General features: G+C 45.3%; 1 protein-coding gene across 2 annotated transcripts in view; it reads left to right on the top strand.

Moving 5' to 3' along the window:
- The window catches only part of PLK4 (polo like kinase 4), a 253,654-nt gene that overhangs the window by 221,942 nt on the left and 10,369 nt on the right, over positions 1 to 21,343 (top strand). For both annotated transcript variants that reach the window (XM_069631104.1, XM_069631103.1), the window contains exon 15: positions 2,435 to 2,541. In XM_069631104.1, coding sequence (XP_069487205.1) covers positions 2,435 to 2,541 — 107 coding nt within the window. The remainder of the gene's footprint in view (positions 1 to 2,434; positions 2,542 to 21,343) is intronic.

The raw sequence follows: 21,343 nt of genomic DNA, 5'->3' as shown, positions 1-21,343 counted from the left end.
CTTAGCAGGTAAGGGAGAAAGGGGATACACTGCATCTCCCCAACATGCCACATAAGGTGGAGTTTGCTGGCTCACTATAGAAAATGTAAAGGATAGAAATCCCAGTTTACTTCTTGGGAACAGAAGTTCACGCAAGAGGTAATAAGAAATTAAACACAGAAAGCCAAAACGGGCAAACCAGTCCTGGCCTAAAAGCTATAGCAGACTATAACTCCAAACAAACTATGGAGAGACATAAAAAGGTCGCCCATAAAAAGAATAAAAGACTAGGTGAGAGGGGGAAAAGAATCCCACTCACCTAGGGACAAGGAAAAATAATTGCCAAGTTCAGGCAAAAACGTTCTGAAGTTGACACAGGTCAGGAAGATTGATAATTTATATGAAAATCTTACCCAACATGGATGCAGAGTTCTTACTTCTACATGAGTAGCTGACTGCCCCACTGAATAGTATACAAGTTATTTAGTTACCTTTGAGCTGTGTTCTGAAAGGTAATGGTGTTCTAACTGTATCCATTCCTTAGAGAAGAAGTTAAATATGTTGCAAAGTGTACACCTGGTTGGGTGCAAGTGTATTATTCCTGAAACCGAATAATGTATACAGTGGCTAGGTTGACTTGTAATAGTTTTGGTATAACTATAGTATTCTTGCGAGGCCATAGCCCACCCGTAACACAATTCGACTATTGTCGGAACAAGGACAGTGCAGCAGCCGCACCAAGATGGAGCCGTACAGGAGTGGAGGGCAGCGCCATGTCGGCGAAAGGGTTGAGAGTCAAGTCCAAGCAACACACGATGGAGGTTTTTACGAAACGCAGCAGACCCCCTCAACATCGGGGCAGAGCATGGTCGTGACTCCCGCGGAAGACGCCCCCGAAGGGGCTAAGCACCAGATCCTGGAGGCTATAACGGGACTGAGTGCTAAATGGGACTTGGCAATGGCGGACCTACGCACAGCTCTGGAGAATAAGATTGATGGTGTGCGTACGGAACTCGCCCTGTTATGTCAAGATGTCAGGGCACTTGCAGAAAGAACCAGTGGTCTGGAAAGTGGGGTGAAGATTAATACCGACGTTAGCACGAACAATGCAAAGGAGATTCATGTCTTAAAACAACAGGTTGCCAACCTGGAAAATCGTGTGGAAGAGGTGGAAGGAAGGGCGAGGAGGAACAACATCCGTGTGGTTGGTCTGCCGGAGGGGGAAGAAGGCCAAGACCCCACAAACGATGTGGAAAACATGATCCTACAAGGGATCGGAGCAGGGAATCTTTCGCAAGGATTCACAGTGGAGCGGGCCCATCGCGCCCTAATGAGGAAACCCCGGCCGGGGGCCCCGCCAAGGCCGATCATCGCGAAGATCCTGAATTACAGGGATAGAGAAAAGATCCTCGAATATTTTCGTAAGGGCGGTACGATAGAGAGAGCATCTACCAACATCACAGCATACCCGGACTATACGATGCTGGTGCAAAGGCAGAGGTATAGTTATGTCGCCGTCAAAAGAAGGCTGAGGGCGGCGGGAGTCAAATATATGCTGCTGTATCTGGCACGATTGAAGGTGCTACATAAGAACAAAACGCTATTTTTTGATACCCCGGAGGATGTTGTCACATGGCTGGACCTGCAGGGTTGCCCAGAACAAGAAGCGGATCATGATCGGCAGGAGCATATCGAATGAAGATTTTGTAATACGGACATTGTGAGGGTGAGTGGGAGGAGGATCCTGATTGTACAGAGAAATTGTAACTGGCTGAACTTTGAGCACAACCCGAGCCTGGTGCTCGACATGGACTGGAATATAGTGACCCTTTGGTTTCTCAGACAACCCAGTGCCTCAGCACATAAGAGTTGCAGCCGGGGAGACTTCAGGATTTGCAGCCAAAAATGCCGAAAAATCAGCAGAATTGATGGAATAACCGCAGCGGTAATTCCGCCAAAACAAGCCCCATTGGGTCCAATGGACCCAAAAGAAATGGGGAATTACACCGCCAACACCACTTGTAATCAGATGGAAATTCCACTTGACCAAGTGGTGGTAACAGTAAGTCCTCAGGGCTATTTTTGGGAGGATTTAAATCTGAATTTCCACCTAACCCGTACTGAGGCCCTTGGTATCCCCCTTTTGCACTGCTCCAGTAACATTTCTGTTACTGTGGAGCAATAACACACATATTTTATCAACCAAAATTGTAGTACCATGTTCAATTCAGGTGGGGAGGGTGGGTTGCTCATGAATATGGAGGGGCTACAATCGTTTTTACATTAAACAATCCTTCCCTTTATTCATTGGTGGTTCTACTTTCCTAATCTTGAGTTTTCAAACTGAAGTCCTGTAAATTCCAGTGCCTAAAAGTAATTGATTTCAGTTTTGGTACATTCCTACTTGAGCAGATGGCACCAGGGAACAAATATAATTCTGGATTTGTTTTTACAGTTGAGCAGTGGAGCAGTATGGGTTCAGTTCAACGATGGGACACAGTTATTGGTTCAAGCAGGTGTTTCCTCCATTGTTTACACCTCGCCAAATGGTCAAACAACAAGGTGAGAGTTGCTATTTGATGATTATGAATTGTCTTCTGCGTCTGTTGTGCAGGTTGTAAGATTTTTAATGGAACGTGTTTTTTAACAGCATTTCATTGCCTTACGTCTTACAAATTTTCAGGCGATAGGCGGCATAACTCTTTTGACTGCATTCATTTGTGTAAGAAATTTCCATTACATCGCTATCGACAGACATTCTTCCAACATCTCTAAAATAGAAATAAAGTCCCATCCACCCACCGCCCAGTCCCTGTCCACTCTGTCCTGATGCAAACCTTTGCCTCTTTCTCTTCGACCTTGCACCAGGAATTCCTCTCACGCCTAGCACAAAGCCACACGTCCGGTTCCCCTGAAGACCCTTGCCCGCCAACCCTCCTCAAAACCATCCTAGCCTCACCCTGTGCAAGCAGTATCGCACAATCAATCGTTAGCCACACCCTAGCATCGGGAATCTTCCCGGAAGTCTTAAAAGCCTCCAACATCAAACCCCCTCCTCAAAAAACCTACGCTCAACCCACTGCTTTCCCAGAACAACCAGCCCATTTCCAACACCCGCTTCATGGCCACGCTTGTGGACCGCACTGCATACAAGCAACTCAGCCATTTCACTGAAGCCAACAACCTCTTTGACGCTACCCAATCTGGTTTAAGACCCCTGCAAGGAACCGAGTCCTCCCTAGTGTCCATTTGGGACAACCTAAAAAGAACAGCCGACGCATTAATGGATGCGCTGTACTCCTTCTCCTTGACCTCTGCCGCCTCAATACCATTGATCATGCTCCAAGACAGGCTACACTCTTTAGAAATCAAAGACACTGCCCTCACTTGGCAATGTGAGTTCATGACTAATTACTGTTCCTTCTAAACCTTAGTCATTCATTTACAAGCTCTACCTTTAGTGGTGTTATACCAATCCCCTTTCCTCAAGCAGCAATTATTTCCAAAGAAACCTTTACTTTAGTCTCTTTTGACTGAGGGCAATGCTTGTTCAACTCTGGGCTTAAGGTAATGCTTGTTCTCTTCGGTTCAAAATATTGAGGTTTAACACTTGGTTGCACAGGATACAATGTTATTGTGGATTTACTTAGGCTTTGTCTTCGCGTCAAAATCACGTTTAAGTACACACGATCATTACTCACATTGTTAAAGCTGTTTTTATAATGTATGTTCAAGACCTTCTTCCACAGTGTATGTATCTATATGCAAGTGCTACAACTGTTGCACTCCATTGTCTGACGCACTCTGGTCAGCTTAATTCAGTTTCACTCCTTCTCGAGTGAAAAGCAACTCGTTACAATTGCCCGTCTGCAATGCCATGATAGCTTAATGCACAGACACTCACCGACTCCTCGGTTTCTGTCATAGGCTGCAGGACTTCTACTACGTGTGTTTTCTCGCCCAGGCACACTTCTCTCAGCAAGCTGCCTCCGGTCCCAACACACAGGCACAGAGTTTTGCTCACCATGACCCCCCCCCCCTGGAGCACACCAGCCTCCAGGCACGGTCTGCTGGACACTTCCTGCTGAAAAAGCTCTGCAATCAAATTCACATTGGGGGGGTGGGGGGGCCTTCAAACCGTACGCTTCCCGCTGTGCAACCTCTGCAATCCAGACTTGGTGGGGGGAGAGGGGATCACTCACGACTTGGAACTGGAATAAGATGATGGAAAATCCTGGCATCCTTTCTTTCCTCCCTCTTCTGTGGATTCTTCCAGCAACGTGCTTTCCTCTGCCACTTTCTCCTGCCCCAGCAACTACTTCTTACAACTGCTTCTGCTTCTCCAACTACATCTAATGGCCTGCACCTAAGGGAGGCTGAGAGGCTTAAAAAGCTCCCTTATGTGTGAAATGCTAGGCTTAATTGCCTGACCTTCAGGCCTGCATTACTCTTCAGCCCTCTTCGTCCCAGTACTCTTGGGAATATGCGACTTGGAGTCCCAGGTAACAAAATTAGTTCTTACTGGTAATTTACTACTTTTAACTTAAGCCCAATTTTGTTGTGTTGAAGGCAGTTTGTTTATGCTACCATTTACAGGTTTCTTTTCTCTGTACCTTTGTGAGCAAGGGCGATTATTTATTTTTTAATCCATACAAAGTACAACGGGTTCCTCCTTAAGTGGGGTGGTTAAAGATGTTGCACCCACTTTGCCCATATTTCTAAGCTTAACATGTTGTTCAGATACATTATAATGGGAATAGGCCATTATATGTTTTGATATACAAGAAAGGTTACTCCCTTTCAAAGGAGAAGACTGCTTCTCACCCCATGGGCTCCCTTCACCAGCCTGGGCCCTATCTCCTCCCAGTTGATCCTCCCGCAGTAGACCACCCCCAAGGTCAGGATTAGGACGAGTCTCTTCCCCTGGCCACCTGTGAGGAGACTTTAGGCAGGGGTACGGTGAGGGATTCATCAGAACACTCAGCATAATGATGTAGCAAGAAGCAGTTAAGTGGGAACTGCAGAGGCATGAGTGTTCAACATGGGCAACGCCAGACCTTGCAACCACCTTGAGTTTGGCTTATTCAGATTTTGATGAGATGGAATGAATATCCTCACTAAACTTGCACTGATAAAGATCTCACACAGCCAGAAGGCACTATCCTAGATGTCCACTGCCCTGAGACCAGTTGAGCAGTATTTATTTATGCAGTGCACATGCAGACACCAAATGTTGTTGCTAAATCCACAAATGTATTGGTGGCGCTCAGGAAATTTACATGAAATCACTTAACTAGCTGGGAGTGCCTGTTAGGCAGAATTGCATGCAGTACCCTCTGGGACCACCACATACAATTAGGACTACAGGCGTAAGCAAAAGCCAACCTTTGGTATAAGTCTGTACTACACAGATTGTGGTAGCGAGCTGAGAAGCCAGGCTTATCTCAAGAGGGAATGTGAGCAGCACAAGAGGTTACACAGAGGTCTTACAATCACAGTGGTTTAAGTGGACACTTACACACTCAAGGTTTCTTGGTAAAACACTTATTAATTGATTACACAATCATTTAGAAAACATTCACTAGAAGGAGGCAACTTAATATTATACACAGATACACTTCAATACCAAACCAATACGTTTCTGAGTAAATTAGGCTCCCCTGAAATAGGAGCAAAAAGCATTTCAGTTACTTTGAATGGAAGTAAAAAGGCACAAGTTGATAGAATAGATCACAAATACTTTCTTAGGCAGTGCAAATTGGACTTGATTCAGTTCAATAGGCCTAGGTCAAAGTCAATGGACTAGTGTCTTGGATAGGAAAGATCAGTTCTTGTTGTAAACGGTAAAGTCTTTGCCAATGTTCTCAGAAGTAGTTTGTACGAAAAAGAATTATATGTTGGGTCACAAGCTTATTAGGCCTGCAAGTTGGGAAAGTTCCACGAACGTTCACAGCGAGAGGTAAGTTCTCTCAATCGGGTTGGCACAGTATCTTAATATGAAGAACAAGATGCAGCAGCAGAAGATGTTGGTTCCTGGCTGTTCCTGCAGATCTCGCTGTTCCTGAGCCTCAGTCGTGGGGACAAGATGGATGTCGGGGGACTCCTGCACTGCACGGGATTGTCGAAAAAAGCTGACAAAATGGAGTAATTTCAGTTCGAGTATCTGTCATCAAGCACACAAGCTGGTGTGCTTCCCCCTGGTTAAACCTAACCAGCTCCGAGAATGGTATCCAGGTGGTTTACGAGTTGATTGATCCAACCAACTCAAAGGAAGAAGTCCTCCTTGATGGGGCTTCTCTGTCGAGATGAACTTGGCAATTCAGACATGCAGCAGGGCTTCACCGGGCAAACCAACGGTCCAGGAGTTGCAGCAGCTGTCCTCTTCCAGCTCGTCTTCGGTTCTTTCGTTCCAGTGGTCGACTCTGCTTTCCAGTCCAAGAGACTCGTCTTTTAAACAGTTTTCTCCCTTTCATTCCAGCCTAGCTGCCACTCACCCAGCAGGATGGCTGTCCTTGCCGGACAGTCAGCCATCCAATCACACCAGAGTGCATTTGGGTCTCCTAGGAGACGTTAGCACAGGGAGTTTCAGGCATCTCCCTCACTTCCTGTCCACCCCAGACACTCAGGCGCCAGAGGCGGTCTTCAGTCCTGAAGCCCCCCAAAGGCATAGAAACGAAGGGACCAAACCTAGTTTGGCACGCAGCGACAAACTCTAGAAGGACTTTTCCCAAAAGAAATGGCGAAAAAAGACCAGGACCTGTTTAAACCAAGGGGCTTAAGGCGCCATCTTGAAAAACATGGCTCCCGCGATTTTTAGCTACCGGTGTTCACGGTTGGGAAAAATCATGGCAGTTCGTTGTAAAACCACCGCCACCAGCCAATTCGATAGAAAAGGATAGCATTCGACTGCTACATGAGTTTCTAGACACAGGGGATAGTAGGTAACCCCTCCAGCACTCTATAGGAAGATGTGTGCTAGTTCTAGGAATTTAAAAAGACTAGTAAAGTCAATTTAACCTTACATTCTCTGGGAAACAGTAGTTTATCCCAGAGAAGGTATTTAAACCTTTGGGAGGTCTAAAAAGACATCCCTGTGTCACTGCACTGAGGGTGCTGTATAACACACATGAAAAGATGCCTATGGAGTTATCTTAATAACTCACTATACAGGTCTCCCAAGTTTAGGAGGGATTCTGTGTCCAGATCGTATTGTGTGATATTTAGATTGCATTGATAGGTCTCTCCTCCACTATACAGGTCCCGCTAACTCACCTAGCCAACTCACTGGTGACAGAACCAGCCAGTGAAATACGGTGGAGTGGCACACAGATTAGGGCCTCGCGCATCATAAGGTACAAGTGCTAGCTGTGCCCCTCAAAAGTAACTCCAATTAGTACACATCCTTCTTAAACTGACATGGCTAGCTCACCGCAGTCAACCTCGTTCAGGGAAACAGACTAAAGAGAGCCACCGATAACACCCAACTATATAACCCTTAGCCACCTCCAATAACCTTACCAAGACAGCGACTGAACGAGTAGGCATCATCATCTGGAAAATACCACCTACAGGCAGAGCCCTAAACCAGTAGCGGACAGCCCTCCACACCCAGTACTACACCACAAGACAACCAGACTAAAGCAGAACCTTCTGGACATCAGCAAACAAACTAAGACTAAACAACTCTGAATCTTACAATACCGCACAAACGTCCCATCCTGATGGAAAGAAAAAGAGAAGAACTGCAACAAAGAACCACAACTACGGAACACACCCCCACAGACAGGAACAAAAATCAAACCAACACTGAGAGAAGAGACAAATCCCTCTACTTAACTCCATATTTCGCAGACAACTGGTCACCAGACCAAACCAACCCAACGCTAGAAGCGGCAACATTAAACAACCTAACAAAAGCACGCAGAAAGATGAGCAACACCAGAAACAAACACATGACCAATGCGATAACACCTTACATCACCAAAGCAAGAAGAACATCCAATCAACAACCATAGTTCCTGGAAGACGAACCCGATGAAAACAAAAACCCAAGACAAAACCTAGAAGAACTATTCGAAGACGCCGACGCCCCAAAACCTACCCCTCAACAAAATCAGAAGAGCATAACAAGAAAAACCAAACCACACCTTCAAACTCCACTGCAATCTAATAAACGCAAGATCCATGTCACAACACTCTACAGAGATCTTCGACTTACTCGATGACAACAGCATTGATGTTTTATTCATCAGAGAAACATGGCTGGACGACAACTACAAAACCACACTCAAGCTGCCTTCCAACCAACTTCAAATGCCTTCAAATAAACAGGAAAAACAAAAAAGAAGGCATTGCAATAGCATTCAAAGAACACCTGAAAATAAAAACAGATGAACCACTCAACAGCCTCAACTGCAAAACCAGGGTTATACACCTAACAGCGAGCCAAAAAACCAACATCACATTCATCTTGGTGTACAGACCTCCGACATATGATGCAGCCTTTGTCGACAACTTCTTAGAAGCCATCACCAACATAGCCATTAATCACGAACACCTAATCATCCTGGGGGACTTCAACATCTGGTTTGAAGACAGTAAATGCCAACTCCCAAAACTCACTGATTGAACAACTCGCTACCATGAAACTACGACAACTAGTAAAAGGGGCAACATGCTTGGCAGGGCACTCACTGGACGCAATTTTCGCCAAGGAAAAATATGTCACCACGGCACCGCCGATACAGATACTGTGGAGTGTCCATCTCATCATCCCATTCGTGATCACTGCCTACTCAAGTCTGCATCCAAACTCGCACAACTACTACAAAAAGAAAGTGGAAAGACGTCAAAGAAAGCAACCTATTCGAACAACTGGAGTTAACCAAACCCTCAACTACAGAACTAGAGCTATCTGACCAGGACGGGAAAGCGGAGCCATTACACAAATGGATTGCAGATACAATTGACAGATTTTCCCCAGGAAAACCATTCACCCCATCAAAAAAAGGAGCAACTGCAAAATGGTTCACCCCACTATTAAGCACCATGAAAAAGGAAAACAAAAAGATGGAACTGAAATGGAGGAAAGAATACAACCCAGACATAAAAACACTGTTCCAGAAACAAATCCGCGCATACAAAAAGAAAATTCAAAAGGCGAAGAGAAGGCATTATGACGACAGAATCGCCAATGCCACCAACACACAAAAAGAAATGTTTAGCATTTTAAAAGAAATGAGAAACCCACCAGGCTGTGATAACACACCAGCCCCCTCGGAGAAACCATGCAATGACCTGGCAGACAACTTAAAAAAAAAAAGCGATGACATCCGTCAAATGATTCAACAGAGGCCAACCAACCACAACATACAACCAAACAAACCTAACTCAGGACCACAGCACAAATTCAAAGTTTCCTGAAATATCAGCAGAGGCATTCGCAATGCTGGTAAAACACAGCAAGAAAGCTGGTTCACCCATGGATTCTTTCCCCCGGACATCTACAAATCCATCCTCGTACAAGGAACCCCAGCAGAATATTACAGAAACCTTCTAAATCTATCGCTAGCAACAGGAACTGTACTGAGGTCCTTCAAATCAGCATACATCAAACCACTTCTAAAAAACAGAAGTGGTGACGTAGAAGACTTCTCCCAACTACAGACCAATCTCAAACATCCCTTACCCGGCAAAACTACTGGAAACATATGTATACAAACTAACACAAGAACATGTAGAAAAATACCACCTGCTAGACCAAGCTCAAGTCCGTTTCAGACCCGCAAGAGGAACGGAAACGGCGCTACTATTCATCTGGGATGACCTAAGAACTAACGCAGACTCAAACCCAACCTCGGCCCTGATTCTGATCGACCTCTCTGCATCCTTTGACATAGTTAGCCATGACACTCTAACCAAAATACTACAAGGCATAGGCATAACAGACACAGCACTATGTTGGACTAAATCATTCCTAGCAGACAGAACAGAAACCGTATGGATTAAACCCTTCAAATCCAGCCCACGAGTTAAAGACTGTGGTGTACTACAAGAATCCTCACTATCACCACTGTACTTTAACATCTACCATACCCCAGTTATCAGAATCTTTAAAAAATGCAACAACCCGATCAACCCTAAGCGACTGCCTAAAAGAAGTCTTCAACTGAATGCCAACAACCTGAAAAATCAACCCGGGAAAAACAGAAATCATGATCCTATCCAATGACCAAGAGAATGAAACCGCCATCCCGTGGCCAACAGAAATGGGAACCGCACCATCACCATCTAAGGTAGTAAAAAACCTGGGCGTCCTGATGGACAACACCGTAACCTTAGAACCACAAATAAATGCAATGGTCAAATGTTTCTTCCTCCTCCACACAGCAAGAAAAATCCTACCTTTCCTCTCCTTCACGCACAAAACACTCGCTATCATTGCCCTCATGTCAAGAATCGACTATGCAAACAGCCTCTACCTCGGAATACCACCTGAAGAAACTACAACGCATCCAAAATGCAGCAGCCAGACTACTACTCAAGCTATCCAGAAGAGGCCACATCACTCCTGCCGTAAAAACACTACATTGGCTCCCAGTAAAACATTGCATCACTTTCAAAACAATGTGCATAACACACAGGACAAACTGTGGACAAGAAGCAGAATTCCTACAAAAGAAAATATCTACAAGCCAACGAGACTCCTCAAGTCAAGCAACGAAATCCGCCTGGAACTAAAACCGTACCTTGAGGAAAAACTTGGAGGCACCTCCTTCTACCACTTAGCCGCAAAAACCTGGGACAACATCCCAAAAAAAATAAAACGCCAAAATCACCTAAAATTCTAAAAATTGATGAAAACCTGGCTCTTCAACACCACTGACTAAAACTGAAAACCGAAACAGAAAGGAAAGAATGACTAAACCGGAAAGAACACTGACCAGCCCCCCAGAACCGACTGAGAAGCACTCACGGAACCTGGACGGGTGACGTCGGGCAGAATGAAACACAGGTGACACCCATAGAGACGGAGTTAACAACCCCAGCCAATCCCATCCAACATCTTCACTCGCCCCTTAGTTGCTACTAGGTACCACAATGTTGTGGAATTACCAGGATATTTCCAATCACCATTCTAACTGAGTTGTGGACCCTGGCAGGTGCACTGGCCATTTGAGTGGGTAGGGAGGACAGGTGGGGTTGTGAGGGAGGCTGGTGGAGGTGGGAGAGAGATGAGAAAGGGACACTGAATGCCAGACAGGCCCAGATCACGACAAAGGCGCAGGGTGCCCCTGCCCCATCTAGAGAGACTATGCTAGATTTCCACCTCTGCATACACCTCTCAAACTCCTGACCAAACACAACCACAAACCTACAGCACAACAAACCACACAAACTTCACTACACTGCAACAACAAAACAAAAACACACATAGACTAGCACAACAGTACACAACAACATTTACCGGTTGCAAACATCCCAGGCCCAGCCAACGGACCCACCGGGCTGAGGCCGCTAACAGCACATCACTGCTCTCTTGCACTTTTCCAGCTTCCTCCCACTAACTCGCCCTCCCTCCCTCCCTCCCTCTTTCAGAGCTGCCAGAGCGCCAGGCGACCACTCCGGTGGCGATAGTGCGCGGTACAAATGTGAGTAAAACACACATCAAAATACACGAGTGGGACAAAAGGCTCGCACTCTTTTCAGGTAAAAAATTCAAGTCCTCGGAATCCATCAAAGGAGCTGGGGGTCTCTAATGTGAAGGGAATTGAGAATTCTCCCTAAAAGTGCAGGGAAACTTCATGTATTATATAGTCTGCCAGGGATTCTTATCCAGCCAATCAATTTAGCATGAACAGAGAGAGACTTTATTCACAGATGCGTTGATTTGAAGCTTCTGGCAAGTGCCTCATCTCTGGGACCCATTTTCGGCCTTTGCTCCGATTCTTCCATCGCTCCCCCACTTCCTATCCTCTGGGTGATCCAAACATTTGGAATCAACAAATATTTCTTTGTGTTAGAAGTTCCAACAAAGAAACATTTTTCACTGTTCTCAAGCCATCATTTTAAGGTTCGCCAATGCTAGATTATAGTCTAGTAAACCATAAGTGAGTTTTTTTTTTTTTAATGGTGTATATTGCATCCGCTTCTATGGACTCCCAAATAAAGCATAGTGAGATTAAATAATTGATCTGGATTACACACTTTGGTGAAGTTGTGAAGCCGGGATTAGATCCCAGTCTGAAATGTTGGCACTTGACTACATATCTAAACCACTCTAGTTTGTACTGATAAAGTGTTCATAATTCAATTCCTAGGGCTAAAATAGCATTTGATTTCTTAGACGACCTTTAAAAAGTACAGAAATCTCAAAATTAACCAACCCGACACAATACATATCATTATATAAACATGTTGAGCAAAAGGAGCAGAAGGCAGGAAAGACTTTGATTGAGAAGCTCTTGCTACTATGGCCTCAAGCCTGCAGTGGCACTCTGTCTATAGTGGTGCCCATGCTCGCCCTCGTTCATTGGAAGCACCACCTTTCCATGTTTCTGAAATTCATTTGACCCCCCTACACCCAAAACCAATGAGTCAGTAATGTCCTTTACACCACTCCTACACTTGGAAAAGCAAATTGGCACCACTTATTCTCCAAGATTCGGTTTTCTTTCTTATTAAAAGTTTGGTTTGGGGAAATAGACCTACATGTTTCCTTTCTGTGATTTGTACAGTTGGAAAATAACCCTTTATGCTGGTCCTCTCTGGCCTGCTCTCTCACGGTGCCTATACACGGAACTATGGGCACAAGCTACATCAGGGGAACAAGAGGTGCAAAGTGTCTCTTAGCCCAGAGGTTCCTAAGAAACTTGTGCCTACCAGCAGTTGAAGTTTCAATGTCTCCTGATCGCATTGTGCATCCTGGTGGTCCCACATGCCAGGGCGTACATGTGAATTACAGCTTAATCTAGCATTTTAATGGTCCCAAGAGACTGAGTCGGACTGAAATGATACCAATCACGTTATCCAGGAGTCTTATCTCCATTAGTGGTTGGATGTGACGAACTTTAAGATCGGGTTATCTTTCTCTCCCCCTCCCAGGACCCTCTTCACATATTCGTCCTTTGTGGTTAGGGGAGCACCCTCGGACCACTGGGAAGTCCACACTCTTGGATCAGCAAGAGAAACCTCAGGCCATTAATCATTTGGGATTAAAAGCCATTTTCTCAGCAATTAAAGCTTTTCTACCTTCTCTGCGGGGCTGCCAAGTGTTGATCTAAACGGACACCACCATTGTTGTTTTGCCTAAACAAAGCCCTGAGAGATGCCCTTCTGTATCTCCTTCCCATGTACATTTAAGGCTGGTGCCTAGAACATTCCATTTGGCCAATAGTCTCAGGTGAGACAATAGCAGGACGGATGCTGCAAGTTTTTTATTGTTGGGTGGGGGGGCAGTGTTTAAATGCTTGGAGCAAGCCAATGTCCCTTTTTGTTTTTATTGCAACACAGCACAAAACAAATGACTGGTGTATGCTTCCTGGAACGGAAAATGCCTGAATCAGCAGGGAGATGCCTTCCTTCTTCCCCTGTACGGCCTGACTCTGGCATTAGTGGGAGCAGTGAAAATGTATACAAAGGTGCTCTACAAAATGAAGCATTTAAGCAATATGCACCTTGGTCTTATAGCGCCCAACTGGCCGAAGAGGATCTGGTTCGGGATCTCCCAAACCACGCCCTCATCCCTAAATCCACACCCTAAATCCACACCCCAGTTGTTGCTGAATCGCTGTGGACGTATTACATCATTAAGAGGTACTGGTGCTGCATCCTAACCCATAGTTGCTTTTCCAGACAGCCTAGTCCTTGAGGTACTATTTTATGGTGCTGTGGGGCTGAAATATGGAAATCGGAGCAGCCATGGAAGGGTCAACCAGATCACAATACATCAGCAAAGGGATGTGCTGCTGCTATTCAAGTCTAATGAACAATACAAATCCCCTAGAGGCATTGGTGGGGCAGAATTCCCTTGTTGGGGTTCTGCAGTCTCATTTTATTGGACCCCTACTCATTTTGCTTTTCCCTCTGTTTGGGGGGAGGGGTTTAATTTACTTTGGTGGTCAGAGGGGCTTCTGTTGAAGTCCCCCTGCCACTACTTCCTTTTTTCTATACTTAAGGTATATGGTAAAGGGTAGCCCATTTCTGCCCTATGGTGATTTTCACGCTACATTGGTTTTAGGGGGTAGGCTGGAGGCAGCTAATATTTAGTTTTGGCTTCACCGGAGGTTTGGGGGTGATGCAAGCTGAATGACTGCATTACTAGCCAGATATGTCTTTATTGTAGCCATTGGGGTACTAATGGGTCTCGAGTCCTACTCCTACACCATTTTGTTTAGGGAGCTTCCTTTGTTCAGGGAAATCACTAAGCAGGGCTTAAAATGGCAATGTTGCCACATGGACTCTGTTAGCCCAAGATGGCAGCCTCCATGGTGGTTTGGACTGGTTTTTGACCAGTTCCTGGCCCTAGGCTGGCCACCACACTTCCTGTGGGGGGTGGGTCTGAGTGTTTAGCCGTTTTTGTGGCCAACCCAAAACTTTGTTTTAAATACCCTAATGGGATTGGTGGGCTGGCAGAAGTCAGCCCCTGTGAGTAAAGGAATATATATATATATATATATATGGAAAACACTGTTCCTGAGCTCATAGCTGCTGGATTTTGGGAGGATATGCAGGTCTGCTTACCTGCTCAAGGATTTTCAAACGTTTCCCACCGTTGCTGAATTTTTAGGCCCTCTTCTGCCCATACTGGCTGGATGCGGTGGCCTAGGCCTACCTACGGTTTGTATCCTTTACTGCTTGGTGCCCTTCTTGAGATTTCCAGATCCTGCTTTTGGTCCTCATCTGCTGGGGCCAAGCCCTCCATCCTAGGGCTCTTTCCTGGGCCATTTTACCAGAATTTCCTGCTCTGGCATACTGCCTTGATATTGGAGGCTGCCAACACATGGAAAAGTGTTGGGACTCCCACCATATTTGCTTGCCGGGGTCGTCTCTGGTCGCCATCACTCTTGTCCTGGTGCAGAGACTGTTTGTGTGTGTGTGCGGACCACATTTGCCTGCTGTGCTGCCGGGGTGTGCCGTGTGCAGTTTCCTCCGTCGTGCTGGAGCCATCTCAGTTGTGTATTTCACTTCTGGGTGGTGGGAATCCATGCCACTAAAGGACGATTTTTCATCTTTTAGGCCATTGGGGTTATCGTTGGCTCAGGGTGCCAATCCCCTGGGTGACTGGAACCTTCATTTTACTATTCCAAGATTTCTGCCAGATCGAAAAGGGTGTGAGCCGTTGGAGCTCCGCTTGCCCCGTCCCGGACACAGTTTTAGGAAGGACAAAGAGCCATGGAAAGCAGACTACCGACAGGCGGAAGGTCGGGGAAGAAGCAAAGATCAGCGTAAGTGAATTGGGTGGCCTCAGATTGTCTGCTGTAGTGAAAGATCTCTGCGGCCCAGGCTGGAATGTGCCGGAGCTTACCTCGCTGAAGAGGAGCACGAAGACGGGAGGAAATGCATCACCCAGGCTGCCGGAGAAGTGAAGTGTTTCCTGCAGACAACAGTGGTTATTTCCCCAGTTTAAGTGACTCCTGGTGGTATGGGAAAGGCTGGCGTAGACAAAGCAAGGCTGGGGAGCTGTCGGCACGACTGTGGTCAAGCACCCGGTTTCATGTGCTGGTGCGGAAAGTGGAAGGCCCGGCTCATTGATATGGGCAGCCAGGTACAACGGAACGTGACCCATCCCAGGGCCTAATGAGGAATACTGCCCTGCCAAGGAGGAATAAGCAGACTATACCGATGATGGGAAGGATGGCCGTATAATGGGCGAACATCGCGCCTGATTCGGGACTCTGCTCCAATTTGCACAATCTCAACACGGGAAACGGCAGAAGTTACTGAGAACACTTATGCAGGTAAAGGTAATTAGTCCCATTATCCAATGGCCAGAGCGAAGAATAAGGATGCAACATCAGTGAGTAAACCGCCCTGCAACACACAAGGAGGCGCCTAGAGAAGTGCTGGTGCCTGGACAAAAAAAAAAGCAGAAAGCCGGTCAGAATCTTATACACTACCGGAGAATATCCACCTTTACAGGACCAGGTAGCTATGGCAATGAGCAAGGAACACCTGTGCAATGCTTGACAAAACTGACTAAATGCTTTCAATCACAATTTGCCAATATTAAGGGAACTACTGAAGTGATAAGACACTGAAACATCTATCATGTGTTGCTCAATCTGGAATTACAAAACGAGGATCTGTAAAATAGGTCATGGAGGTTTAACATCATTAAGAATCTCCTTGAAAACCTTGAGGGATCTGAAGGAGATGGTACAGCACATGTTTGGAGACCTATTAAGCGAGGAACAGGAGGTTGAAATTCCCTTTGACCGCATAAATCGACGGGGTCCCAAGAGAGGGGAGTCTGGTGCACAGCCCAGAGATGTTTTAGAGGGTCTCACAAAATATAGCCAAAAGAATCATATTCTTGGTGCAGCACAGGTCCAACGAGGGTTAATGGAGTGGAGGTGAACCTGTTCCAGGACTTGGTCACTCATCCAAAGGAGAGAGATTGGACCAGCAGTTAGGGTCCTAGCATAGACACAGATCAAATATTGGTTGACTTTCTCCTTTGGCCTCCTATTCACATGGGAAGTGAGGCAACACTGCATTCTACATATGAAGGCACTACCATCCTGCAAATAGGCAAAGATAATCCATCCCGCTTCAGACCTGGGAATACCAAGATCTCCCCAGCCCCAATAAGACCTGGGAGTGGTCGAACGTGGGGAGGAAAAAAAAAGGAGGAAGTCCCATCAGGAGACTTGGATTGAGATCTGAGCCGGGTAGTGCGGTGGCAGCTTCATCCTGACTGAGGACAATACCTGAAAACTTGAAAAAGAATATGGTAGGTAATCCCTGTTTCTTATCGTTTATTTCTTCTGTCAATACTGCAGGAATACTATTTCTTTAAGGTGACTAATTTGAAGCTCCAGATGTGGGCAGTCATGATCCCAACTGGTAAGCAATGAGACTGGGCAAGCTTGTATGGAGTTCAGGTACCGACTTGGAATCCATCTGAGGGAGACAGGATGTCCACATAAGTTATTTCTGGGTGTTTGAAGCTGGTCAATTCCAGGGAATTATCTCCTGGGATCCTTGGAGACTTTGATTCACCCCAGGAAATATCTTCAATTTGTTGTGTTTAAGGAGTGGGGGCAGGGGCCTAGGGGATGGAGGGAAGTGTTGGAGCAAAAGCCCTACTAGGGGTCAGGAGGAAGAAGGTATATTTCAGTTCCAAAAGGTCTCCAAAAGAGGGCAAGGAGAATATCCAGAAATGGGGTCTCAGGTTTTCACAATCCATTATAAGTAAGAGAAGGGTCAACAGATTCAAGGCAGGCTCAAGATATAGGGGTTGTTTTGCCATTTGAGTCTGTGTGGTTAGTGTGAGCTTTCTGGGTTGGTATTGTTCCTTAACCTAATTCCAGGAAGTTGAGTCTCCCCAGTCCAAGATGGAGAAAGCAGTATGTTGCATTGATTGGCTGGGAAGTTGCTGTGATGCAGTTTGGAATCTTGCGAAAGATTCTAAACTGCCTTTAATTCAGACTACAGCCAGAGCAAGTCACAGCAATCAAAGCTCCAGCAAATATTAAAGATTTAACAGTGAAACCAGTTTGATAACCAGAGAATCTTGGAGACCAATAGGAGACAAGAGCTCTTAGCAGAAGATTGAGATAAGTGAACTTTTAACTAAAGATTCTGTGAAAAAGGAAGAGAATTGTCTGCCAATTGACTAATCTGAAGATCAGTTGTTAAATGCTTAGTTTGAGAAGAAGCTGTTTTAAGTTCAAAGGAAAATGCAGTTTTCAATGTTTGCAGAAGAAGTTATCTTAATATAGCTACATGTCTAAAGTTGAAAGGAAGCATTTTTTCGTGTCAGTTACTAGGCACGTGTTAACCTATTAAACCATTGCGCGTGACCGGCGTGTTAATAATTGCTTGCGATGAAAGGACTTTGCAGTGGAGTCTGATGCCAGTAAGATTCATTCACCTCTGCGCGTGATACCGCCATATTTTCATTTCTTTATGCGCGTTGGGAAGAAAACAGTGGAGTCTTATGCAAGTAATATTTACTAACTTTAGTGCGAAGTGCCGGCGGTACTAAAAAAATGTTCTCACGTTGAGTTTTTATTTAATGCGCAAGAGATTATTGAAAGGAGCATCGCAGCTCCTGGCAGCACAGAAAAGTTTTCATTCAGCCTTTCGAGGAAAGGATGCAATAGCTTGCGCGCGCAGCATCCAAAGCAGGAAATCATTCTGAGGAAAAAATGATCTACGCATGAGTTTATTTACAGGGCTGCAACATGGCAATTCCTGAACTCGCCAAGTTTACTCACTGACTAAATCCACAGTGGGTTTCCTTGTCTTGAACAAACAAATGAGAAGATACTCAACCTTGCAAAAGACTTATATTTGTTTGAACTTCATAGTTTTCTGTTTATGAACTGCAAGGCAGCAACAAGATAAACATATGATAGAAAGACAGAAAAGGATTTTACATGAGTTATTAAAGGATGAGGCAAAGGGGTAGACGTATTATTCCCCAGTACATCTGACTGTCTCGAGAATAGATTATGTCTGGGCTTCGACAGCATTAGTAGGGAGGATAGAGAAACAGGAGCTGGGCATCATTTACCTCTCAGACCATGCCATGCTCCATTATACGTATCACATTTCGGATCCTATAACGGGCCTCGAAGTGGGCATTTCCAGCAGGCATCCTCTGTGACAACGTCCTGAAGTGAGATTGGGGATACAATCATGGATTATTTGACGACTAACAAAACCTCTGACATAGTTATGGGCTCAGTCTGGGACGCATTTAAGGTGGTTCTCACAGAGGAAATTGTGACGATTAAAGCTGCGAGAGACCAGCAATTAAAACTGGAAAGGAAAGGGGTCCTTCATAAAATGGAAACTGATACAAGTACAACCTTGAGGAGAGAATGTAGAAGTTTGGAACTCTTTCACATGTAAAAAGCCAAAAAAGCACTACTGGTCCCAAAACGGAGATATTACGCCAAAGCAAACAGTCTCCTCACGAGACAAATAAGGAGTAAAATGTCATCTTTCACCAATCTTAAAATTAAAAACCAACGGGGAAAAGTGGTAATCATGACCGAAAGAGATTCTAGAACAATGTGTATTTAATTCTACTCTGCACTATATGCCTCCTGATTCCCCCGACCACAAAGCACAATCCACATACTTACGATCAATTCCTCTTAAGAAAATTACTCTTAGATGGAAAAGGGCTAGAAGCGTAAATCGCAACTGAGGAAGTGTCCCAAGCAATAAAGCCTGTACCTCTAAATAAGGCCCCAGTCTCAGCAGTCTTCTATAAAACATTCAGGGCAACACTGGTACCTAAATTGACCTCTTTTGTTTAACACCTTTAGAGATCACGGCGATATTACTCCAAAGATGGACGAGGCAAATCAATATTAAAAAAAAAAATGAAAATAAAAAAAGCTGTTACTGCATTGTTTCCCTTTCTGAGAACCAAATTTTTGGAGGCAACTGCTGCAAGTACTTACTGCTAGGCCCTGGGTTGGTGTGTTATTCCAGATACTCCCTCTCCGTGGTCCCCCGTGGTCTGTGGTTGTTGGGTTCTGTAGGTCCCCTTCTACTGCATTTCTCCATTGAATAACACTGGGCTTGAATCCTGCTTTTCTGCTCTGCTCCTGGGGCTGCTGGGTCTAGAACGCACCACTGGATCTCTTCTGCGTCTCCACTGGTCCCCTGGGGTCGATTTCGGTCTTCTTGGTACTTTCGGAAAGAAACGAGTCTTACCTGGCTTTTTCCCATTGTTTCTTACTTATGGGGCACTGTTCGCAACACTGCAACTCTTAAGTGTGACACTGGAAGGTACTCACCTAGCCAGTGACATTTCCCTACGGTACTCCTAAGGTCCCTGGTGTTCCTCACCAAGCCCTGGATCTTTAGAGACATCCCCTAATTTACTAGGGACTGTTAAATCTGAATAATACTCATTCATTGGCTATACATTGTATCCTTGTTGATACGGTTTCCCTCCTTGATGTTTAATATGCCCATCTGGAACTAGGGACTGTGTCTTCAAGATATCCTGGACTTTGATGGCCCTCCTGGCTGTGTAGGACCTTGTGTTCCCCTGTGCTCAATATCGTAGTGCTATACTGTGTTCTATGCATGTGTGTTAAGTATAATACTTAATGTAGAAGGTAATGGGAAGCCTGCACCAAGTTCTGTTTTGGTACCTTTGGACTCAGAACCATATAATCATTACTGTGTGTAATATAGTCTTGGGCTATTTTCTTAACTTACATCTGAAAGCTTATATGTATAGGGCCTATATTTTATTTGAGGATTGATTTAGGCCTTTACTGGCCATTTACTGTTTTTTTTTTTTTAGCTATACTATGCCATGCTATGTGTTCTGTGTAACCGGAGTACTTATGTTCTCCTATTATAAATATTGTATGTGAGACTTCATAATAAAGTGCATTTATACAGTACTAGCCGTACCCACCCGGCGTTGCCCGTGTCTGTAGCTCACATGCACGTGGGGGTCTGCTATAGCCTTTAGTATGTTATATTGTGTCCGAACGTCCTATTTTTGAAAGTCGCAAAATCATCAATCTCCCAAAATCACCTATACTGATAACACAGGGCCCGGATCCCACCCTGTGCAGAACGAATGGGTGGGGATCGTCAGATTTCCCTATCACCAGTATACCCCAGAATGGTATGCCGACCTCAGGTCATAACTTCAGCCCACCAACTGTTGCGGGGCTGGAGCCAACAATCGCAAAATCGCCCATACTGATAGCAAAGGCCTGCCCTGTGCGGAGCAAATGGGTGGGGTTGGTCAAATTACACTATCGCCAGCGTACCCCAGACTGGTATGCCGACCTTGGGGCCTAAATGTCAGCCCACCAACAGTTATGGGGCTGGAGCTAAACCGGAACATATAAACAAACTTTCACAAATATATATACATATACCATTGACTGGGTGTTTGTGTGTAACGTCTGTTGCGACTGATTGAACCTCCCCGCCACCCTGCTTTGCCCCCCAAAGTTAAGCCTGACTGCTCTGCTACAGCTACCATTGGAGAGTCTGGTCTTTCCTTTCGGCTGACATGCTGCTTCACCATAAGGTTAGATTACACAGCCCTCAGAGGGTTGTGCACAAATCTCCCTAACAGGCGGTTTTAGATGACAACATTCTACTTCATCAGCTACCTGGCAGAGACCAGTGTCTGTGGATTCCTACA

Source organism: Ambystoma mexicanum, chromosome 6q (assembly GCF_040938575.1).
Source record: "Ambystoma mexicanum isolate Mex_15411 chromosome 6q, UKY_AmexF1_1, whole genome shotgun sequence".
Classification (NCBI taxonomy): Eukaryota; Metazoa; Chordata; class Amphibia; order Caudata; family Ambystomatidae; genus Ambystoma; species Ambystoma mexicanum.
Note: the sequence above shows the minus strand (reverse complement) of the source record. Positions and strands in the feature narration are given on the sequence as shown.